This window comes from Rattus rattus, chromosome 6, assembly GCF_011064425.1.
Source record: "Rattus rattus isolate New Zealand chromosome 6, Rrattus_CSIRO_v1, whole genome shotgun sequence".
Classification (NCBI taxonomy): Eukaryota; Metazoa; Chordata; class Mammalia; order Rodentia; family Muridae; genus Rattus; species Rattus rattus.
Window position 1 is genome coordinate 111,099,112 of NC_046159.1, and position 24,264 is coordinate 111,123,375.

General features: G+C 48.7%; 3 protein-coding genes across 3 annotated transcripts; 1 reads left to right on the plus strand and 2 right to left on the minus strand.

Annotated features, from left to right (window-relative positions):
• Window positions 1-1,830: 1,830 nt before the first annotated feature.
• Fscn3 (fascin actin-bundling protein 3) lies at window positions 1,831-11,900 on the minus strand. The gene is made up of 7 exons (XM_032906856.1): window positions 11,327-11,900; window positions 8,903-9,599; window positions 7,968-8,086; window positions 5,464-5,623; window positions 4,321-4,491; window positions 3,773-3,978; window positions 1,831-2,002 (listed from the first exon to the last, which is right to left on the minus strand). The coding sequence occupies exons 1-6, from the start codon at window positions 11,468-11,470 to the stop codon at window positions 3,773-3,775; spliced, it is 1,497 nt and encodes a 498-aa protein (XP_032762747.1). The 5' UTR covers window positions 11,471-11,900; the 3' UTR covers window positions 1,831-2,002.
• A 1,038-nt stretch (window positions 11,901-12,938) lies between these two features.
• On the minus strand, window positions 12,939-15,881 carry Arf5 (ADP ribosylation factor 5). The gene is made up of 6 exons (XM_032906858.1): window positions 15,690-15,881; window positions 15,086-15,166; window positions 14,622-14,731; window positions 14,196-14,267; window positions 13,559-13,684; window positions 12,939-13,446 (listed from the first exon to the last, which is right to left on the minus strand). The coding sequence occupies exons 1-6, from the start codon at window positions 15,754-15,756 to the stop codon at window positions 13,360-13,362; spliced, it is 543 nt and encodes a 180-aa protein (XP_032762749.1). The 5' UTR covers window positions 15,757-15,881; the 3' UTR covers window positions 12,939-13,359.
• Window positions 15,318-22,670, plus strand: Gcc1 (GRIP and coiled-coil domain containing 1). Its single transcript, XM_032906857.1, has 3 exons — window positions 15,318-15,604; window positions 17,963-19,057; window positions 20,055-22,670. Exons 2-3 carry the CDS (start codon window positions 18,026-18,028, stop codon window positions 21,357-21,359), a joined length of 2,337 nt encoding a protein of 778 aa, XP_032762748.1. The 5' UTR covers window positions 15,318-15,604; window positions 17,963-18,025; the 3' UTR covers window positions 21,360-22,670.
• The last annotated feature ends 1,594 nt before the right edge of the window (window positions 22,671-24,264 follow it).

Consider the following 24,264-nt stretch of genomic DNA (forward strand, 5'->3'; position numbering starts at 1 on the left):
TGGGCTGCTGTTCCTTATAGAATCCAACCATTTTGGCTACCTGCTTTATTTGTACCTTTGGGCCTCCTGGCTGCTGTACCTGGTTCCTCTGCTCTCTCTCCTCCCTTGCCCGCTTCTCCCAACATGGCAAAGCTCAGTCTGGTCACGTCCACTCTGGACTGTCCCAGATGTCCCAGGCTCTAGCTATGCTCTCCTGCATGCCTATAATAAACCTTCTCCTCCAAATCTCAGAGCAGTCATGCTTTTTCTATTTCTCTTTTTCATTCATCTCGTGCTGAAATCTGGAACCAGTCAGATTCCTTTCCTTTTTATTCTTCTTTAAAATTCATCTGGTGCTCAAAAACCCAGAAATGGCATAACCGAGCTCCCTTTTGGGTGCTCTGAAGAAAGCTGCTGATCTGCCTCTCCTAAGGTGTGTACAGATGATTTGTGCAGTTGCTATGATTTCTGAGATTCCTCTAAGACCTATGATTTCAATAGCCCAGGGTGGTTATCTAGGTTCCTAGTATATGATATCTAGGCATATTGACCTCTTTTTAATTGTTCTTATATGCATACATACATACATACATACATACATACATACATACACACATCCCACTCAGTCCATACAATACTACTTGTATGTGTATGATTTCATGTTTGGCCATTTGGTATTGGGTAACCAATAAACAGGCTAACATAGAAGGGGGAAGCTCACAAAACCTCAACCCTAGACAAAGAACTGCAGGCAACTAAGGAGAGCTGAGCACGGGAGAGATGCTCTTCCCCGGGGAGGAGTCTAAAGGACAGGTAAAAGTCACATCTGCATTCTGAATCCCTCGAGGCAGGGCTGGCTCTTCAAGGGGTCACTGAAGAGAGTTTATTAGTTTGGGCTGGGGGAGGAGAGAATGTGGTAACCATTGGTGTCCTTCCTTCTGGGTAGAACTTACAGCATCCTGGGACCACAGTCTTCAACCCTCAACCAGACATCTATTCTTTCCTTCTTTTTTATTCTTATTTTTAGCTAGTACTCAAAATAATGCTTGTATGGCTTGTGTTGTGTGTGTGTGTGTGTGTGTGTGTGTGTGCGCATGTGTACATACAAGTGCATATGATTTTTACAGGGTCTCACTATGTAGCCTAAATTGGCTTGGAACTTTATTAGTCTCCTGAGTACTGGATTACAGGCATATATCATGATGCCAAGCTAAATAATGTGTCTTATTGTGACATTTTTATGTATGTATGTATGTATGTATGTATGTATGTCTGTATGTATGTATGTCTGTATGTATGCATGCATGTGAATACACACACACAATTTTCTCTCTCTTCTTCACTTGTACACCCTTGCCGAATCTCTCCACTTTTTTTTAAAGATTTATTTATTTATTTTATGTATATGCATACACTCTCTCTGTCTTCATACACACCAGAAGAGGGCATCGGATCCCATTACAGATGGTTGTGAGCCACCATGTGGTTGCTGGGAATTGAACTCAGGACCTCTGGAAGAGCAGTCAGTGCTCTTAACTGCTAAGCCATCTCTCCAGCCCCACTCTCCACTTTTTTAATGGTCCCCTTCCTTCCCCTTCTGCTTCATGTTAAATATACATGCATGTGTATATTAAATCCACATGTGAGAGAAAACCTGCAGCCTTTGTCACCTCTCCTGTCATTTCCCCTCACTTGGGTCTCCTTCTCCTTGCTCACCATCCCCCTTTACATTCTCATGCCATTCACTCGTACGTGCATAGTCTGCAGTGAGAGACAATGTGACAGTCCAGACCCCATGACTCTAAAGCCAGACGCGTAGTAAGTTTCCCAAGTCAGACACACATGCGGATCTTGGGGGTAGCCTTTCGTGATGTATTGTCACTTGAAAGAGGTGTTTTGCTAAACTCGGTAGGAAAAAAAATGCACAGCACATATTCTTCTTGTGACGCTGGGTCTCCTGCTCGGTTCAGTTCAGAAGTTGCTCCTGGAGGATTTACAGTTTGGCAGGCGACGTTCCATTGACCTGGAGAAGGAAGAGGAAATGGGCCTTCAGCAGCTAGTCATCTGCTGATTACTAGCTTTCGGGAGAGGGAGAGAGAATAAAGTGATTTATCCCCTTCCTGATGAGGATAAACATTAAGTAAGTGTGAAATGAAACAAATAAAACTTTCCTTCAGAGTTCAGAGAAAGGCTGTATAGTTTACCAAGAACTTGTGTGTGTGTGTGTGTGTGTGTGTGTGTGTGTGTGTGTGTGTGTGTGTTTGTCTTGTTTTAATGCTGGCATTGAACCAGGACCTCCAGCATGCTAAGCACAAGTACCTGTTACTAAGAAGTTGAACCGAGTTAAAGACTTCAGACTGAAAATGTAGAGGATGGCAGCTCTCACAGGGCATTTAGTGTTATGTAACCTTCACGAATTCCTCAGAACCATATTATTGTTTTGCCATCAAGGGACAGGGTTAGAGGACTCTAGAGTTGAGCTTTTAGACACTACAGTGCATTGTCTGCTAGAATGTGGGGCTCAGAAGGAGCCTGAGAAAATTACATCAAACCGAATCTATTTCTTCATGACACAGATAAGAAAGTTGAAGCCTAATGGATTTCATTTGATTTCTCAGAGTTTGGGCACAGTCAGGTGGCTGGGAACACAGGGAACATACACCGAAGGTCTCTATGGTTAATTTCTAATTGACTTTTAGCTTTGATAACACCTATCAAGTAAATTACTTCCGCTTCACATACAAGGAAACAGAGGTCTTGAAATGTGATAGCGATTTCCCTCAGGTCACAGTACTAACTAGACGAATACTTGCCTCACAGGCAGGAAGCTCTGGGTTTCATCTCCAATACTACCTAAAACCAGGTATGGTGGAGTGTGTGGCAGTCAGCTCCCAGGAGGGTGAGGCAGGAGGATCCTTTCTTCAAAGACATTCCTGACTGCAGACTAAGTTGTAAGGCATCCAGGACCATATGACCCAACTACAGCAGTCACCACATCAAACCTGAAGGACTTTCTACAATGTTCATTCAACCAGGAAAGTGGGGCCCATGAACGGACAGGCTTAAGAGCAAGCATCCTGGAGTTCTGAACAGGGGGTAGTGGAACAGCATGTTGAAATAAGCTTAGTGTAGAAGAGACTGAATGGGGATGCATCTGGGGACAGGGGCTGTTACTGAGGGGCAATTAAAGCAGTACCTAGGCGGACGGTGGTAATCACAGAGCAGAGTGCCATGAAGAAGCATCCTTAAGGAAATGCCCAGGAATCTGCATGGTTCGTTCGATAAAGGCTGCCCAAAGGAGGTTGGTTAGACAGGCAGTACCCAGTCTTGGACTGACTATTCTGAAGGACAATGGTGATCAGGCTGGGAGGGAAGATATAGCAGCAGAGTCACCTAAAAGGGGAGGACTGGAAGGGAGTCCGTGGTGCTGATTTTGAGGGACTGGACAGTTGAGGTCAAGTCAACCTCCCTTACTCCAAAATGGGGTAAAATTCCGAGTCTTAAAGGAGACATATGTTTGTACATCCAGTCCTGCTTGCAGGCCCACAAGTCAGTGCGGCATAATACTGAGAAGCTCAGACGTGACGTTCTTCTTCCCTCTCTAGCAAGAGCAGGGTTAGAAGCCCGGAAGGAAGGTGCCGATTTGGAATAAATGCCTGCAGTGAGTCAGCTCTTAGACACGAGTCAGCCCATCCCTGAATTTTGGTCTTCTTACCACAAGCCTCCCCACCTACTTCCATTCTGCTCTTTCTCCTCAGCTCCTGCTTTCCTGACTGACATCTTTCTCTCTTACCTAAAATTCCCAGATACATTCTTTGGTAATTTCTTCACTGTCTGCCAATAGTGTGCCACTTCGGTCAGCTCGGAGGTAGAAGCCATTGGGTGCCAGCACCGTAAGCAAGCTGCTCCCCTGAAGTTCTATACAGAAGTTGAGGGCAAATTTTCCCCAAGGGCGGAAGGTGCCAAAGGATGTTATTGACCAGAAGGATCCACCCTGTGCTGGGGAGGGAAAGAGCTCAGGTTGGTTGGCCATTTGGAAAGCAATTTTTTTAGCAATAAAACCTCCAACAGGGCTTCCGAGAAGCATGTTACCCTCCCTCTGGGGATCACATCCTGTCTGCATTAGCATGTCCCTCTGTAGAAATGCAGAGGGGCCAGTGGGAACCTCACCGATGTTTATTCTGCTAACCCACACTAGAACCTCGAAGTTCGAAACCAACCCAAACCCCTGTTTTCCTTTTTATGCTGAGTAGTGACTTGGGTATCAGGTCCTAAAGTCCAGCCTGGGGCTGAGGCTAGGGCTGGATAATGATCTCTGGGTGGGGAAGAGGAACGGCTCACCCTGAAAGTGATAGATGCCCTCGTGGCAGGGCAGTAGCTGAATGCAGTCAGGCTGATCCATGTTGCACTTCAGCAGGTCATGGTCGGAGGAGGAGCCCACATACCCGTACCGACCTCGCAAGACGAGAAAGGGGCGATTGGCAAATCGAATCCCCAGCTCTTCGTTAGGGCCTGAAAAACACAAGAAGGGGTTAACTGGATAGGCTGGCTCTCTGGGATTTCCTGGATGGAAGAAAAGGAGTTCTAAGGATGCTCAGGGATGTTGTGGATATTTTTCTGTGTGTGTGTGTGTGTGTGTGTGTGTGTGTGTGTGTGTGTATGGAAGCCACACGAGGGTGCCAGGTGTCCTCCTCTGTCACTCTTACTCATATTCTCTTGAGATAGGACTTCTAACTGGACCTGTAACTTGGCGTTTTTCATGAAGGTTGAAGGCCAGTAAGCCTCAACACTTGTCCAGTCTCTCTGCTCCTGTCCCCTCCAGTGCTGAGGTTATAGGTGTCCACACGACACCCAGCTTCTTACCTGTGTGCCGGGGATCAGAACTCGGGTCTTCACACTGGTGTAGCAAGTGCTTTGCTCACTGAGCCATCAATCACTCTAGCCCCAGAATGATGTCTGCATTTTAACCTTTAGTAAACACCTACTATGTGCAGGGTCTTACAAGGTGCTTGTGAAGATGTTTGCAAGGGCACTCAGGACCACTTGGAGCACAAGAAATTTAAATATTCTCCCTTCTTTGGGATGTGTTCATCTATTTAATCCCCACCTCAACCCTGTGAAACATAGGAGCCAGAATCCTTTGTCACAGAATTTAAAACTGAAGCTCAAAGGTGGTTTGTTCCAACAACAAGCACTGGGCAATGGAACTCACACCCTAAGCTCCTTAACTCAGTGCTTCCAGTGCCTTTAAAAACATGGTCCTGCGTGTGAAAACACTTTCCACCGAAGAGTAAGAACCCGGGTTCAATCACTGGAACCCACAGTGAAAGGGGAAAACCAAGAGAACGGATCCCTGAGGGTCGTTCTCTGACCTCCGTGCTCATTCTCCCCCACCCCATACATATGCAACAATAATAAACACAAATTTAAAAGTCCACTTGTATGTGATGTGGGCTAGACTGGGAGGAGAGTGGCTGGGCTCACCTGGGATGGTGACATTTGACATTAGCAGGCCATTGGAGGCAATGCTCAGGTAACGCCCATTGGGGGACTGCAGAGTGATTTTCCCACAATTCCAGTGCACTCGGAAGAAGGTGTCAGGCTCCATGGGGTGCCCGTCTGCTATGATTGCTCGGTGCCTCCTCTGGAGAGAATGTGGGAACCAGGGACAAGAAGTAAGGATGACAACGTCAGCTTTTCCCCACCCCATTCCCATATCCTCCACCTTCCCATCTCCCTCCCCAGCTTCTGTGATTTTCTAGAGTATGCTTTATGCTTTCAATGCCTCACTGTAAGGTGATAAAGAAAAAATTATCTCCACAAAAATAAATTTTGAGATCTCAGATCTTCCATCTCCTTCGGTCTGCAGTGTAATCCCGTGAGAAGCATAGGGGCCAGGATATTTTAGGAAAAGAAATAGGGGTTGGGGATTTAGCTCAGTGGTAGAGCGCTTGCCTGGCAAGCATAAGGCCCTGGGTTCGGTCCCCATCTCCGGAAAAAAAAAAAAAAAAAAAAAAGGAAAAGAAATAAATGTTGACCCTGACTTCAAAGTAATTTTGAAAGGTTTAGAGTGAAAGCTATAAAATACCTACAAGACCCGAGGGAAACACTTTGCAACATGGGGGTCAAAGAGTGATTTACTGGGATGGAAAACAATTAAACATTTGAAAATTTGGACTCTGTGGATGAAACCAAACAAACTTGCTTTTCAAAAATGCCATCAAAAAATGCAAAGGGGTCTAGGTGTGGTGGCGCATGCTTTTAATCCCAGCAGGGACAAGCAGATCTGAGAGTTTGAGGCCAGCCTGGTCTAAATCATGTGTTGTAGGAGAAGCCAAAGCTATATAGTAAGACCCCTTCTCAAAAAATAATACATACATACATACATGCATACATACACACATACATAACAAGAAAATACATAGATGAGGCATGGACTGGAGAAAGCATGCATAGCACATAGATTTGACAAAGGACTTGGATTTAGAACACATGAAGAGCTAATGCCTTTCAGTTATAAGACGACTGGCCCAGTAACTATTTGAAGACAAGTAGCAAAGAAGACATACAACTACCAAATAGATTTTGAAGAGATGCTTAAATAACCACTTATAAATTATATAAACACTAACACACATTATAAGATGTTACACAGCCACGAGAGGGAAACAAAACACAGTGTAATACTAAGTGCTGGTGACGTTAGGCAGGTGAACCCGGCTGGAAACATAGAAAATGGCGTAGTGGTTTTGAAAATTGATATTTTTTTCTGTCTTTATTCTCCTTTAAAATATAATCTTATGTAGTTCAGGCTGGCCTAAACTACACACACACACACACACACACACACACACACACACACACAAAACCAAGGCCAGACTTGAATTCTTCATCCATCTGTCCTGATCTACCTGTTTCTAGTTCTCACGCTCTGGGATTACAGGCCTCACACCCAGCTGAAAACAGTGTGACCCTGTCTTGAGACATTAAGCACATCTCCATTGTATAACCCAGTAGCTCTACTCCTGGGTGCTTATCTAAGATATATGACAATAAAAGCCTGCACAAGATTTCCTCGTGGACGTTCATAGCAACTTTATTCATAGGAGACCAAACTGTAAACAACCCAAGTGTTTAACAGCAACTGAATGGATATACAAATCATGTTTATGCTTATGAGTAATATGAGAGGCTACTGCACAGCGGATGTACTACTGACATATGCGACAACGTGGGTGGGACTGAGTAAAATTCTGCTCTCCCAAAGAAGTGTCATAGGGCTGGCGAGATGGCTTAGCAGTGGAAAGCACTGGCTGCTCTTCCAGAGGTCCTGAGTTCAATTCCCAGCAACCACATGGTGGCTCATGACCACCTGTGATGAGATCCGATGCCTTCCTGTGGTGTGTCTGAGGACAACGACGGTGTACTCACATACATAATATAAAAAAATCTTTAAAAAAGTAAAGTTGTCTAGCATATACACCATATGAGTTCATTTAGATGAAATTCTAGAGCAGGCAAATTTACTCTGTAACAGCAGGACGAGCAGAGACCAGCGGTGGGAGAAGGAGCCTGCTAGAGGAAAACTGAGGGGATAGTGAGGGAATGTGTATGGTGGCAGAACCAATGCTTACCTTGTGGTATTGCTGTGATGGTTGCATGGTTATATACATCGGCTGAAGCACCCTGAGTTTTACACTTAACGTAGGTCAATTTATTCATAGAACTTACATCATTCATCCATATATATACAAGATATAATGTATACCATATGTCATATGATTCACCTTTGTTTCACTAATGTGTTATTAACATTCTTTTTTTTTTAAAGGGAAAGGGCCCATTGGGTAAAAATGGATATCTATTGGGTTGGGCCTCTATAGCTCATCTAATCTTATCTGGCCATACACACTGGGGAAGGAGAAAGTATGTCTAGACAGGGAGAGCTCGGAGTTTACAGTTTCTGGCATTGAAGCTCAAAGTCTCACCTGGGCTAGGTAGAAGCCATTGGCTGAACGAAGCTGTAAGATAGGGGACTCGCTGTCACATTCATACTGGAACAAGGACATTTGTGTCAATCGCTCAGAAGCGGCACACACCTCGGCATCTGAAGGGAAGGGAAGTAGGCAGCTTTTAGCTCAGTCCCAGCCCCTCCCCCATGCTTCTTGTTGGCTTTCCCTGAATTTTTCCCTTCCTCAACCTTAGGCTACATGGGAATAATGTGGACAAGCCCAGGTGGCTTTCCCCTAAAGCTGTATTGTCATTTGTTAGTCTGCCTCACAAGAAGTCTCCTCGGGGTCCCAGGATCTTATGACTAAGGTTCAAAATTTCTTGCTTGTCCTGTGCCAGTTAGTGTTTTGCTGGCTTGACACAAGATGGAGTCCTCTGGAAATAGGGAATCTTAACTGAGAGGTAGATTCCATCAGATTACTTGTAGGCAAGTCTGTTGGGAGCATTTTCTTGATTAGTCATTGATGTGGAAGGGCCCAGGGGCCAGCCCACTGTGAACAGTACCAATATTCCTGGGTGATACAAGAAAGCAAACTGGGCAAGCCATGGGGAACAAGCCAATAATCACTGTTCCTCTACGGTTCTGTTTCAGTTCCTGTCCTTAACTTCCCTCAGTGATGTATAGAAACCTGCAAGTGTAAGTCAAAAAAACCAAAAAACCCCAAAACTAAAGCAAAACAGCAGCAGCAGCAGCAGCAGCAGCAGCAGCAGCAGCAGCAGCAGCAGCAGCAGCAGCAGCAGCAAGGATTCCCCGCCCCCCAACACCAAACCCTTTCTTCCCCCAAGTTGTTTTGGGCATGGTGTCTATCACAGCAACCAAAGACTAGGGCACATCCTGAACACAGTTTCCTCCTTTTAGCACCTAGCCCTCTCCCCATGCCCACCCTATGGTGGTATTGGACCCTGTACTTGCCATAGATGACTGAGAGGAACCTCCGAGACTTTGACTTCAGGCTGACCCAGGCTGGGAAGTGTTGTAGGACAAACCACTCCTCGCCCTTCATGGGGGTGGAGCCCACTCCCAGGAGTAGATGTGAACCCTGTGGATATAACGAGCCGCCTTCTCCATCACATAGGGCCACGAGTCCTCGAGGCCGCACTTGCATGTGAAAAGCTGTCTGTGTTGAGCGCTTAGGGACCAGGCGGTCTACGCGAGACAAGAAATGGTGTGTAGAAGTCTCCAGGTGGTAGCATCCATCTTGGAAATGTAACAGGAAACCACATTCCTCTAGGCAGGGGACTGCTGCGTCCACCCAGACTCGGCCCACAGTGTGGTCTGCTCGGGCATAGCTGTGGTAGGTGGGGCTATAGAGGATCACGTGGACATGCAGGGCTGGCCTGGGAGTCCACATGTGGTAAGCCGAAAGAACTCTGGAGTTGCAGAATACATCTTGACCATCCGATTCAAGATAGCGACCAGAGATTATGCACTGGAGGGTCCACTTGCCATTTCGGTGGAAACGGAGCAGGAAGCATCCGTGATGGCTAGTTCTTGGCTTGCCATAGCACACGGTACCGTCTGCTTCGCACAGCAGGTAGAGGCCCTGCAAGCTTTTTAGTCGTACCACAGCCTGTGTTTCATGTTCATTGCTCACCAGGAGCTCCCAGGTCTGGAGGTGTCAGGAAGAGGAGGGGAATAAATAGTACCAAGTCAACAACCAAAACCTCGCCCCTTTGGTACCAACCAGCACCTCCAACAAGACCAGTTACCCTCCCTTCCATATCTGCATCTCCTTGCTATGAATGTCTTCTTGTTTAATCAACGCAATTGAAAAGGTTTCTGGGCTGGGGTGGGGGTGGGGGTGTTCATGCCTTTAATTCCAGCACTCAGGAGACAGAGGCAGCGGGTTCTTGTTGAGTTCAAGGTCAGCCTGGTTTGCATAGCGAGGTCTAGACCAGCAAGGGATACATAGTGAGCCTGTCTCAAAACAGTACAGAACAAAGCAAACAAACAAACAAGAACAACAACAAAGATCTATGGGCTGCTCACTTCTAGAGCCATAGGACTTCTTAAGACCCAGTGGGAACCAGAGAGATAACTCAGTATTAAGGGCACTAGGCCTCCAAAACCCGACAGTCTGACGTCTGTCTCTGGAAGCCACATTTTAAAAGCTAGATGCAGTCTGGTGAGATTGTACAATGGGTAAAGTCGCCAAGCCTGATGACCTGAGTTTGATCCCCGGGTCCCAGTTGGTGGAAACAAAGAACTGACTCCTGCAAGTTGACCTCTGACCTCCGCATGTGTGCCATGGTACACCCATGTGCACATGCGCGCACACACACACACACACACACACACACACACACACACACACACACGCACGTAAATGAATGAATAAAAATATAATAATTTAAAAAGCTTGATACAGTGGTGGCAGGCATCTGTAATTCTAGAATTCTGGTGGCAAGATGGGAGGCAGAGACAGGAGCATCTTCTGGGAGCTCATGGGCATGATGGTCTAAGCACAGGGTATAGGCAAACCCCGGAGACTGACTCAGCCAGGTGGGAGAGAACGGCCTCTGCAAAGTTGTTCTCGGAGCTCACATGTATGTACTTGTGTACACACACACACACACACACACACACACACACACACACACAGAGAGAGAGAGAGAGAGAGAGAGAGAGAGAGAGAGAGAGAGAGAGAGAGAGAGAGAGACCAATGAGATTAGGACCTCAGAGAAGCTAAATCTTCCTCTTCCCTTTATTCCCAACCCTTCGATACCTACAAGCTTTGTTATAGGTTTTATTTCTTTCACCTTTTCTACAGCCCCTGGAAGCTTCCTACCCAGTACCTCCACCTGCAGGGTCCACTTCAACAGGAAAAGAGGCAGAAAGGTATCCTAACTTTTGGTATAGATGCTGAGGGACCATTTGTAGGCACACGGTGGTAAACTTGGTTGGATGACTTTACTCCTATTCCTCTCTAACAGAGACCAAGTCAGCAAGTGCTTGGGTCTTGTACTATATGGTCCCACTTCCTCTGGATGCCTGGTTCTGCCTTCCAGCCTCAAACCCCTACCTCTCTGCTTTGTGATAACACAACCGCCCTTTGTTGGGATGGAGTGTAGGAAACATTGAAGCAGTCAGGCCAGCACTGGACTTCATCTTAGGGACACATTTTGGAAGGTAGAACCATGAGGATCCATGAGCAAAAGCCTGGAGTAGAAGTGTCTTGGCATGGCAACAGCAGACACTCTGCCAGTAATTAGAATGGAAGCACAACGCACACACACACACACACACACACACACACACACACACACACACACACACACACACACACACACACAGCGCACTCAGAAAATGGGTTCTGGTCCAGGTTCGCCTTGTTACCTGTCTCCTGCCCAAACTCTTTGCAGTAGCTGTGACTGTACTCTTATATGCTTCAAAGGTGAGGTAGGTTCCTGCCCAGCTGATGAGCCCAACCCTGAGGGCCTCCGCCTTTGGATGTCTGTGTATCCAGTCCACCTCAGCCATGGGGCTGGTGTCACAAGTGATGGCTCTGTCCGGCCCAGGCTTCCCCCCGGTGGTAAGGTCCCACAGGCCATATGGCCCAGAATAAGGCCCGTAGTACCCACCAGAAGCCGTTCCCAGAGTAAACTTCCCAGGCAAGGTCTGGCCTAGGGCCCAGCACCTCTGTGACCCGGGGGCATTGTGACTGTAAAGGGTACCTTTATCCCACCAGAGTGGGGGAAGAGCACTGGCATAGTAGCATCAATCATGGGCCAAAGGAAGTGGGGTCCTGTGCTTTGGGCGTTTGTCTTTGTAACCCCAAGCAATGAGGTAGGATTAAACTGGGAATCGGTGCTGCAACCTCGACTTTAGACCTGCTCCTCTCTCTTATTAACAAGATAGGAATCAACCTATTTACTTCCTAACAAGGGCAGTCTGCTTGCTTCTCTGTGGCCCCTCTCTCTCTCTCTCTCTCTCTCTCTCTCTCTCTCTCTCTCTCTCTCTCTCTCTAGTTCAAGTCAGCCAAGGTTAAAAAAAAAAAATCGGTCTTTAGGGACCTTAGGAAGACAAGGTCAAAATGATTTGGAAACTATTTTGTAGAGAAGGCAAGGAAACTGGATACGTGACCATTGAGGATGAAATTACTTCTAAAGGCTCAGACAGAATGGTGTAGGTGGAGGAAACCCCAGAACTGCGTTTTACCAAACCCAGCTGCGTTACAGGTGAACTGGCCAGGCAGAAAGCCAGATCTGCCAGAAAAGGAGACCAGCCTCCCCCTCCCCCAGCCTCTGCTGGATCACTGCCAGCAAAGCTCGAGGAGAAAACGTCAGCCCAGAACCTGGACAGACTGAGAAGACCAAAAGAGGTCCTTGGAATGGGGACAACAGGCCTTGCTTTGTCTTTGCTGGGATTCGCAGGGAAACAGGTAATCAACCTTGCTTGGAGAACAGCTCAGAGCCCTGGTCTTTCAGGTACACTTCCTGATTCTGCATAGATGGAATCTTCCCACGTAGACAGGGTCTCAGTGGTGCCCGGCAAAGGCTCGCCCAGGGTTCAGTAAATAAGGCTCAGAGATGTTCACCGGAGCTGGAATCTGGGTAATTTGAAACATGCATGTTGTTGGGCTGACAGGATTGATCACTCTTCTTGTGTGTCTTGGGGGACCTATCTTTTTAATGTCCATTTCTCCTCCATGTACAAAGCTATGATAAGTACAAACATTAAGTATGATATGTAAGTAGCTAGGTAAGAGATAGGGAACAGACTGTGGTTTTTGGAATGAGAAAGGTATTCATACCCTTAATCAACCATCCTGGAATTGAGGAAGAAATGGAATTTTTTCCCCAGCTAGAAGCACTACAGGGGAAGCTGAGGAAGAAAGGGCAGTGCATATTGCCCTCTGGGCTTCAGCTGCTCTCAGTCTCTCCCATATTATCTTTCTGTGCCCACAGTAACTCAGCTTCCCAACTTCCAGTCGACAGACAACACCGGGTACAAACCACAGCAAATTTATTACTCAATATCCAGTCCCACATCATAGCACCACCCGGAGCCCTCACTTTCCTCCCCCCAAACCTGGCCCCAAGGGTACACCCAAAACAGAAAAAAACCAAAAAAACCAAAACCAAAACGAAATTAAATCCAGATCCCTGCTCCTCCCCTGGAAGAGGGGGCCTTGGCCAGGAAGCCCTTCCACAGGTCCCAGCAGGCAGGAGAGCAGAACCCTCTGTGCCCAGAGAGCAAGGCTCCAGGCTCCAACAACAAGAGAGAGCATGCAGGCAGGCACAGGAGCAGAGGCCTGTCTGTGGGGAGGAAAAGTGGGAAGGAAGGGCACTGCCTGAGGAGTCCGGGAGTCTGGCCATCCCGGGATGCACGCGGGAGCTTCCGGGCAGCAGGGGCCTGCCCCTGGCTGGCTAGCGCTTTGATAGCTCATGGGACAGCCAGTCCAGACCATCATACAGGCCTGTGCCTTGGGTGGCACAGGTGGCCTGGACGTACCACTGTAGGAAGAAAGAGAAGGAAATCAGCCTCAGGGAAGGAAAGGGATTCCTCTGTCCAGTCGGGCTCCCCAGGAAAGCCTGGAGCCCAGTGCCAAAGGGACACGATCCTTACCGTGCGGCTACGCAAGTGTTGAAGCCCCAGCTTGTCAGTCAGTTCGCTCACAGGCATGGCATTGGGCATGTCCTGCTTGTTGGCAAACACCAACAGCACCGCATCCCGAAGCTCATCCTCCTGCAGCTGAGGGGAGAAGGGGGAGATGGGGGCCTGTGCTTGCAAGGCTACCTAGGCTCCCTGCTGACCGCACTGTTGGGGAGAGCACCCCTTTCAAACTTCCAGATTCTTTGTAGGAAAAATACAGTGTACTGTGTAGTTCACCACTGAACACAAGACAGTTATAAACGAGCTCAAAACCTTTCAACTTTACCTCAAGGAAAAAAAAACAATCCTATTTTAAGAGCTTGTTCTAAACAAAAAAATGACAACAGAAAAGAACAAACAAAACAAGTAATGTATGATGTTGTTTCTCTGTAGCATAGATAACCTCTCTCTCTTTCTCCCAACCCCTTAGGCTCAGATGGGAAAGGATTTAAAAAGAAAAAAAAAAAGGGTCTTGTCTACTGGATGAGCTAATACTTATCTGGTACCACGAAGGAAAACTTCCTGCCCTTAGTGTCCTGGACTTCCAGACTACCCCAGAGGCCTCCCTGTCTGAAAGCCAAGGGCCCAGTTCCCAGAGCTGGGTATTTACCATCTTCTGGAGTTCATCAGCAGACTCCTGGACCCGCTCCCGGTCATTGCTGTCCACCACAAAGATGAGGCCCTGGGTGGGAAGGAAGAAGGAAGCAGAAGGGATCACTCCTACCTAGGTCCCATCCTTACCTGGCCTAGTCTCACTTCTTCCATCTTGAGTTGGATCAGCCCTTCTCATCTGGCAAATGTACAGTAAGGGTTTGCAGGGACCACTGAGGGAGCCAGCTAAAAGATGTGTAGTTGAGCTCTACGGTAGACGGCGTGGCCTTAGAACTTCTGCTTCCCAGAAGAAGACGAGGCTGAGTTCTTAAGCTTAGCAAAGGTGAGAGTGATGACAGTCAAGGGAGCAGCCAGCAACTCAGTCCTGGTCTAACACCCTCTCCCAGGGACTGCCTCCCCCCGCCACCTTCCAACCCAACTCCACCTGAGTGTTCTGGAAGTAGTGCCGCCACAAAGGCCGAATCTTATCCTGGCCTCCGACATCCCAGACTGTGAAACAGATGTTCTTATATTCCACTGTTTCCACATTGAAGCCTGCAGAATTTTTTTTTTTTTTTTTGGAGGAGAAAAAAAAAAAAAAAAAAAAAAGTCCTGAAAGGAACTCATTAAAACCACTCGGATCTCTTCAAAGCACATAAACCCAGATGACAATGACCACCAAGGCCAAGGGGAATTGAATCCAGAGGATCGGAGGTCAACAGATATGCTAGGCTCATGGTCCACGCCTCAGGCACCATCAGGCGCTTAGAGATATGGTGACCCATTTCTCAAGTAGCTGTATCTGGTGTCAGGGTCAGGAACAGATAAGGGCCTCGGCAGAAGTAGGAGCAGACCCCGACAAGGCCCAAAGCGACATTCCCGCGGCCCCCTGCCTTGTTCCCGGCTCACCTATGGTGGGGATGGTGGTGACAATCTCCCCCAACTTCAGTTTGTACAGGATGGTAGTCTTGCCAGCCGCATCCAAGCCAACTGCAACGGAGAGAGGGGCAAAGAATGGAGACGGGAGCGAGAGAGCCCCCTAGAGACCAGGGAAAGGGAGAGGCCTGGCCAGCTGATGGTGATGGGGGCGGAGAGCGGGAGCGCCTCCAGGTGCGCGCTGTTCTCCACCTTCCGGGCCTTGAGGGCAGTCTAGGTGGCGAGTGCCAACTCCTGCCCCTCAAGTGCCCGAGGGGCGACAGGGGTTAGGGAGGTAGGGGACCCGGGAGGAAGGCCGCGTTCCTTTGAAAAGTCGTTTCCAAGGGCGGAATCCTCTCTTCTTAGCAGCCGGGCTGGGGCGGAGGAAGCGTCACCCCACCCAGGCCCCAGCTCCGGGTTTCAGGCCCGGGGCCGACACTGCAGATCCTGGCTTGCACGGGAGCGCGGCCTCAGAGGCTTGGGCGGTAGGGTGTCTCGGGGTCAGGGGACCAGGTGAGCGGGGCTGGAGGGACGCGGGGGCGGGAGGGCTGCGGCGGGGCCGGCGCCCCAAGCGGGCCGCGCGCTCGATCTGCCTCACCCATAAGGATCCGCATCTGCTTCTTCCCGAAGATCCGCGAAAAGAGCGCGGACACCGTGAGGCCCATGGCGGGGCCCGGGGCGGGGGCGCGGGCAGGGGACGCGGGGCGAGGGCTGGAACCGGCCGGCCGCGGGGGGATGGGGCGCAACAGCAGAAGGAGGAGGCGCCGCCGCCGCCGCCACCTCCGCGCGTCCGGGTCCGCCCGACGTCACGTGGCCCCGCCCCTCCGGGTCCGCCCCAGCCCCGCCCCTAGGCGCGTTTGCGGAAGAACTGAAGTCGAGCGAGGCCTGGCAGCCTGCCTGGGGCCGAGGGCTTGTTCTGGGTCGCTAGTCTCTGCATGACTTTGCTTTACTCTTAAGTCATAGACTTGCACTCGTAAGACGGCTTTGATAGGGTCCACACGAACATGTAAAAGATCCTCAAAGTAGCATATTGTCTATTATTTTGAAACACGATGTAGCCTTTGGTGGTCTGGAACTTGCTATGTAGACCAGCCTGGTCACGAACTCACAGAGATGCGGCCGGCTTGGCCTCCTGAGTAGATTTTTATTACAGAAATATTTTCTTCAAACCCGTTTTCTCTCTCTGTCTTCCCCCCCCCCTCTCTCTCTCTCTCTCTCTCACAGAGTGAGCCTCCTCTCAGGCTTGGTATCTTCATAATGTCACAGGAGTCTTCTTTGTTTTTAGCCCCTCCCCACTTTTATGTCGTGTTCGTGTGTGGAGGTGTGTAGAGCTCAGAGAACAACTTGTAGGGATGTGTTCTCTCCTTCCACCGTGAGGGTCCTGGTGATAGAACTTAGGTCAGGTCACTGGGCCTGGTGAAAATCGCCTTTACTGCTGAGCCATCTTAAAAACCCCACAAGAGTCTTGATGGAACGGACACAAGCAAAGAGTCTTGATGGTGTCCTCCTGAGATGAAAATCTTTTAATGTCTTGTCACCCAAGATGAAATCTAAATGCCTTTAGGTTGGGTCCTACCCTTTGTTCCAGCTTCATCAATAGCCACCCACCTCCCACACCATAAGCTTCCTGGGCAAGTCAGGCTCACTGATAGATAGAGGTTCCTGTAAACATTTCCACTTTCCTTGATGCTGGTTTCCCACATTTGCATTTAGTTTGGCAGTCTTTACTCATTCCTCAAACTTCAAGTCATTTCCCCTAAGAGTCTCTGTCCTTCTGACAGGTGCCTCGCCTCTTTTATACCCTTCAACTATACCCTTACATACTATACTAGTGTGAGGGCAGCATCTACTTGTTTGCATGTCCTTGCTGTTAGGAGTTTCTCCAGGCCATGGCCATGTTTCTTCAATGGTACCATCAGGCATAGCAGTATGGTGAGAGGCAGACTGAGATAGGATTCCTAAACTTCCTAGCTGAGTGACATTGGACATGTTACCCCTCTGTACATTTACTTTATGTTTCAGTAAATGTAAATTGGTGCTAATGATACCCTCTGAACAGAATTTTGCAAAGACTAAATAGCAAAAACTCTTGTGAGACAGTCCCCACCCCAGCATATGCTGGTATGCAAGATGGACCTTATAGCTATATAATGTCCCTCTTACTAAGCAGAACTAAGCAAGGGAGCTATTATGTTAACTAGGTACTGGGCTCGTTTTCCTAGTATGAGTCCTAACTGTTGCCCTAAATGTTGGAAATTGCCCCAAATAGTTTGATGCGTCTTTCATCGTTTTTTTTGGGGGGGCAAATGCAGTGTGACGTCGCCCCCTGTCGCTCACTGGTGGTAGTTTGAGGGCAAAGTTAGGCATCTTCTCCAAACCACTGCTCAGGTGATCTTGACTTCGCTTTGGGTAACTATACCTGCAGGTTACTCTCTCTCCAGGCCACCAGCGTACACTGGGTGCGGAAGCCCCACCCATCTCACGCCCACCGAGGGCGGGGTCTGTGGCGTTTTGCTGTCGTCACTTCCAGTGGACCCGGAAGCGTTGTTGTCCCAGTTGTTGGGAAATCGTGATGGAACCGGTTTTAGAGTAAATCCTGGGCTGATCGTGGGCGGAGGGGGGCGGGTCTAGGTTGCGGTGGCTATGCGAGCTTCTAGGGCGGCACAGGATCAGGGCTTGTACCGGAGAGCCCTGGCTGAGTGTTCCTGCTAGGCCAGCGTCACTCCGCCTCCAGGTTGGAACTGTTTCCCACCTTCGGCCTGGCTCTCACAGTGCTTTTGCCTGGCCACCGCGGCCCCTCATCCCGCCCGGACCCCTGGACGACCGGGTGTATTGCCTGCAGCCAGACGATTCTCTCTGCTTTACTTCTAGCTGTTGTGGCTTTGTCCAGGGCTGCAAGAACGCTGACGTGGAGCAGCCCACTCCGGAACCCTCATGGAGAAGTTTGGGATGAATTTCGGGGGCGGCCCAAGCAAGAAAGATCTCTTAGAGACCATAGAGACACAGAAAAAGCAGCTTCTCCAGTACCAGGCAAGGCTCAAGGATGTGGTTCGCGCCTATAAAAGCCTGCTGAAGGAGAAAGAAGCCCTGGAGGCCAGCATCAAAGTACTGTCGGTATCCCACGAGGCAGATGCAGGCCTCTCAGGTGTGCAGCCTCCGGGTCTCACGTTTCCTGATTCTGTGGATGACCGGTGCTCCACTCACAGTGAGGATAGCACCGGAACTGCCACGAGCTTGGATACCGCAGCCAGTCTTACAAGTGTCAAGGGTGAATTTGGGGTTGAAGATGACAGAGTGGCCCGTGGACCACTTCCTCCAAAGTCTGAAGAGGCCAGTGGGTCAGAGAGTGGCGTTAGCAGTAGCAGTGGGGATGGGCCATCTGCGGGTAGTGAGATAGACAAAAGAGTGCATCAGCTGAAGACTCAATTGGCCACTTTGACTAGCTCCTTGGCTACAGTCACTCAGGAAAAGTCCCGAATGGAAGCGTCTTACCTGGCGGATAAGAAGAAGATGAAGCAGGACTTAGAAGATGCCAATAAAAAGGCAGAGGAAGAGCGGGGCCGCCTGGAGGGAGACTTGAAGGGGCTGCAAGAGCAGATAGCAGAAACCAAAGCCCGACTTATTACACAGCAGCACGATCGCGCCCAGGAGCAGAGTGACCATGCCTTGATGCTGCGGGAGCTACAGAAGCTTTTGCAGGAGGAGAGGACCCAACGCCAGGACCTGGAACTTCGGCTGGAAGAGACCAGAGAAGCCTTAGCAGGGCGGGCGTATGCAGCTGATCAGCTAGAAGGGTTTGAACTGCAGACCAAGCAGCTGACCCGTGAGGTAGAGGAGCTGAAAGGTGAGCTGCAAGCCATTCGAGAGGAGAAGAACCGACCAGATCCCCGGCTGCAGGAGCTTCAGCAGGAGGCTGCCCGTCTTAAAAGCCATTTCCAGGCCCAATTGCAGCAAGAAATGAGGAAGGTAATTATTTTTATGTCCTTCAAACAGTTATTTTAACTTCCATAGGAAATATTAGTATCTTATTTTTCTCTTTTGGTCATTTCTCTTTTGGTCATTAGATAACTGTCGTGTATGTGCACGCTCCTGTGCGTGCGTGTGTGTGTGTGTGTGTGTGTGTGTGTTTCATGAGGCAGGGTCTTCTCATGTAACCAAGTCTACCCTCATAGAGATCTGCCTGCTTTTCCGTACCAAGTGCTAGTATTAAAGGCACTCTCTTCTCCACTTACGACAGGGTCTTGTTCTAGTCAAGGAATGCCTGGTGCTTGTTAGTGGGTGAGTGCTGGGATTGTGGTTGGTTCCATCTTCCCGATATGCACACTGATATTTGATGTCAAGTGAGAAAGTCCACCAGTGAGTCCTAGGAAATCTTGTTTTGTGTGGTGTCCTTTTAACAGGATGAGGAGTTTCTGAGTATTTCTGGGTTCATGCCAAACAGCTCTATCTAGGCCTCTGGGTGTTGGCATCTTACCAGCGTGGGCTGTTAGTGACAGCTATTTAGGGAAAGATTGTGTGTGTCCTGAGAAGTGTGTGCTTATAGGTAGGAAGGAGGCAAAGGGGGTTTTCCCCGGAGAAGCGTCTCGTGTATGCGCTCGGTTGAGGTTTGCTTGTTTTAGAACTAAAACTGTTTTTGCAGTGTTCCCTTTCAATGGAGAGAGGGATCCAGGTTGGTTTTCAGTTTCCAGGAATGTTGGGAAAGGGAAAGAATGTTAGGCAGCTTCTTTAAATGATTCGGAAGGTGCGGGGCTAACAGGAAGGAACACATTTTGTATTCAAGCTTAGTGAAAAGTGGGAAACTGTGGTAGAAACAGCACATATACAAAGGAGTGTCAGTTATAAATCCCGCTTGTTCTGGGTCATCCCAAGCTCTGTTCACTTCTGTCTTGCTCCCCCATATCCGGTTGACTGTAGGGTTTTGTGACTTTCCTGGACGCCTTGTCACCTGTTCTTTGCTTTGCAGACAGCCCTTGCAGAGGACCAGCTTCGCCAGCAGTCTCAGGTAGAGGAGCAAAGGGTAGCAGCCCTGGAGAACCAGATCTCTGAGGTGTCTGAACTGCTGGGCACCTATGAGAAAGCCAAGCAGAAAGACCAGCTGGCCATCCAGAAGTTGAAGGATCGAATTTTACAGTTAGACTTGGAGAACAAGACACTGGCCCTTGCAGCCTCCAGCCGGTCTTCTCTTGACATCCATGGAGACGAATCCAGTCTGGATATCAATGTCTTGAAGGACAAGATGGAGAAGCTCAAGAGGCTCCTGCAGGTTGCAGCTAGGAAAAGCCAGGTGACCCTGGATGTAGAGAAGCTCTGTGACCCTGATATAATGGCCAACTCTGAGGCTGCGGATGGGGAGAAGGCTACTGCGCTTTACTACCAACAGGAGCTGAAGCAGCTGAAGGAAGAGTTTGAGCGGTACAAGATGAGAGCCCAGGTGGTGCTCAAAAGCAAGAACACCAAAGATGGGAACCTGGGGAAGGAGCTCGAGGCCGCACAAGAGCAGCTTGCGGAGTTGAAGGACAAGTATATCTCCCTGCGGCTGTCCTGTGAGGAGCTTGAAAGCCAGCACCAGCAGGAGGCTGAGGACTGGAAGCAGGAGCTGGCCCGGCTGCAGCAGCTCCATCAGCAGGAACTGGAGCGCAGCCAGCTGGACTTCAGGGACCGTACGCTGAAACTGGAGGAGGAGCTACATAAGCAGCAGGACCGGGCCCTGGCCGTACTCGCAGAGAAGGACTTGGAGTTGGAGCAGCTTCGTTCTGTGGCCTTATCCTCGGGGTTGCCAGGACGCAGAAGCCCTGTGGGAGGAGTGGGTGGTGGAGGTCTTGGGGACCCGGCCGACCCAGCTTCCTCGGATAGCTTGACCCAAGCCTTGCAGCTCGCTGCAGCCAACGAGCCCACCTTCTTCCTTTATGCTGAGCAGTTGGCCCGAAAGGAGGTGGAGATCACATCTCTGAGGAAGCAGAAACACAGGCTGGAGGTAGAGGCCCATCAGCTGCAGGAGAGGCTGCTGGAGGAGGGCGAGCGGCATCGAGAGGAGGTTGGAGCCCTTCAGAGCCACATCGAAAAGAACATCAGGGACCAGAGCAGGGAGGGAGCCAACCTGGAGTATCTCAAAAACATCATCTACCGCTTCCTGACCTTGCCAGACAGCCTGGGCCGCCAGCAGACCCTCACGGCCATCCTCACCATCTTGCACTTCAGTCCTGAGGAGAAACAAGTACTAATGAGGCTCCCAAGTGGTGGGAGCTGGTGGCCTTCTGGCAAGAGATGATAATTTTTTACCAACTCCCGAAATCTCCGTGCCTCTTTTATGTGGGAAGGGCAGGCTCGGATTTCTACGGCCTCTTCTCTTGCATTCTTATTTATTTCTTCACTGTGTTGAACTCAGAGCCGTTCAAAGTAGAATGGGATTATCTGTCAAGTGCCATTAATGCAACTTTATCCTTGGGCTCTTGGGAAACTGCCAATGTCGAGACAGCATCTTGTAGCGGTCTGTGTGTGGAGCAGGTTAGGGAGAAAGGCTGGGTGGGGGTAGGAGATGCAAGTTAAGGAAGTGGTGAGAGTCTTTATAAACGAGATGTTTTCTTATGCTCCTAGCTCAGAGCTAGGAGTAAATGTGACTCCCAGGGGAGTTCATCTGACTTTGGAACATACACAGTAGCTATGTGTGTATTCCTTCTCAGTCAGAATCTGGTCCACTTTTGTCCTAATTCTCTGGGGACATTAAAGTCAAGCTGGAAAGAGACCGGGGAGTTAGAAACAGTAATGGTTTGTCCAAAGGGCTGTGGAATCCTGAGTTTATCCCAGAACTTGGAGCTTTGTTTCCAGGAACCAGCTTACCACTTTGTGCCCTCCCAGGGAGGGTCCCAAGCAGCAGTGTGATCTTAGCGACTTCCAAATTGGTCCTATATGGGCCAGGGCAGGATTAAAAATAAACCTCTCCTGCTTAAGGTTGGCCTGAGAGTGTGAGTGAATGACTTTATGGTCTTTCCCTCAACATTGAGCTTGTGTAAGAAATGAAATCTTAGCTTCTTTCGGGGCATTTGGACAGTAAGCCGGGGCCTGCATGGGTACAAGGAATTTCTGCCAAGATTTATTCCCAGCTGTGTTTGCTTTTGCAAGAACAGGAAAAAGGAGGTAATTTGCTGCGGATTCCAAAACACTGTTAGGACCCTCACAGGAAAAGCAAAGTTCAGCTGAAATACTTTATGCCCTGTGATCCTGGCAAAGGTCAATTCTATTCTTTTTTCCTTTGGCTAATTCTATTCTTTAAGGAAAGTAGCTCTCAGAAAACTTGGGTCAAAGCTCTATCATTGCCCAACTCTTTTCTTCGATTAGTCTGCTCTTCCTGGTTATAAAGACCTTTGGACCTGAAAGACCAATGTTTGGCCATTTAATATATATCTTTTTGCTATTTTTATTATTGAGATCTGTTTTGTGAGGGTTTGGGATGCAGAAGACTTTGATTAATGATGTTTTCAATGGGAGGAGGTGACCTGATTATCTGTGTGAGCAGACTTCAATGGAACAGAAGTGATGTCCTTATGGTAATAACAATGGTCATTAAACCCGAGTGACTTGAGCTGTGTTTCTTTAACGGTGGTGTCTATACGTCTGGACACAAGTAGAGTGTGAAAGTAAATGGTGAATGAAAAGGCTAGATATATAGTTCTTTATATTGATCTTTGAGCTCGAATCCATATTCCATTATGTTAATCCATGAGCTTTACTCCAGGGAGGGATACCTCAGGGCTTTAACTGCCTGACATATAACAAATTTCTTAGGTTGGGATTGCCTGCGTGAGTGTGTGTGTGGTGCGTGTGTGTGTGTGTGTGTGTGTGTGTATGTGTGTGTGTGTGTGTGTGTGTGTGTGTTTGAAGGGTTCAGTGAGTGTGCTTGGTGCTTCCATAGTTACTGCTTCATATTCTAGAAACTAATCTGTTTGTAAGTGCTTTTTTTTCACTAAAATTGGGATTCATGATACCCTGGAAAGTTATCTCAGGACATCAAGCTAATAAGCTAATAATAGACTTCCTTCATTTCTTTATCTTGCTCCCTCTAAATGTCGGATATCCTGTGCTTGCTGTTATTTCTAGGTGGCTCTAGGAAGGACAGAAAGAAGCATAGCCACAGTCGCTTTTCCAGTATTTGCTGAGCTTAAATTTTTTCTTTGTCATTTTCATACACTTATAAAGTGAATTTTATTCATTCTCACTACATTGTCAATTCCTCCTCTCAAGTTCCCTCCCCTCTTCCACTGGAATTCTTGTCAGCAAGTTCCCCTCAAACGTTCCTTCTTGTGTGAGGCCCGGGGAGTTTAATAAAAAGTCGTTTCTCTCTCTCACCTTTAAATGAAAGTTAAGAACCCTTTGTTTTTACGTGTATGGGTGTTTTGCCTGGGTGCTTGGTCTGTTTCACACGCACGCCTTGTACCCTCATGAGTCAGAGAGGTCGTCTCATCCCCTGAAACTGGAGTTGCAGACAATAGCAAGGTCCCATATAGATGGTAGGAATTGAGCCTGGAAATGCTAGAGAGCAGTAATTGATAGCCTTTAACCACCGAGCCATCCCTCCAGCTCCTCAATTAGAGTTTCTTGCTCAAATATTTCAGCCATTTAGAAGTTTCTGCAGTAATTACAACCTGCTGCAGCAAGACACTTCCCGGATGGTGGGTGGGCTCAGCGCTGACCATGCACAAGCATGGATATTTGGAAGACAGTCTGACAAGGTCATCCAGCTAAACAACACTAGTAGGTTTCTCCCTGGGACCTACGGCCACACTCTTGGTGAGGTTTACAGAACCTGGTGCTCTGTGACATGGGCTTCAACTTCAACCAGAAGGAGGTTGGTAATCCCCACGACAGTCATGCCACTGTTACACTGGAGAACACATCTTCCCTGGCAGGTCACTATTGTAGCTCATAGGATATTGATGTGCAAGTAAGAATGTTGACAACTTGACCCTCTCCCCGCTCCCCCATGGCCTGCATAGCAGCTTCTGACAACAAAGGCTGGCTAGTAGGAAGGATGCCTGCAGCCCATTTCTAGCTTCCTTTCTGTTATGTCGTGTGACCGATTTACAACGTCTCCAGCAACCAGGTCTTACCATCAAGTTTGGTTGGAAAACCAAGAGAAACGTCAAAAGCCTGTATTGTTTTGGGAAGCCTTTGGGGCC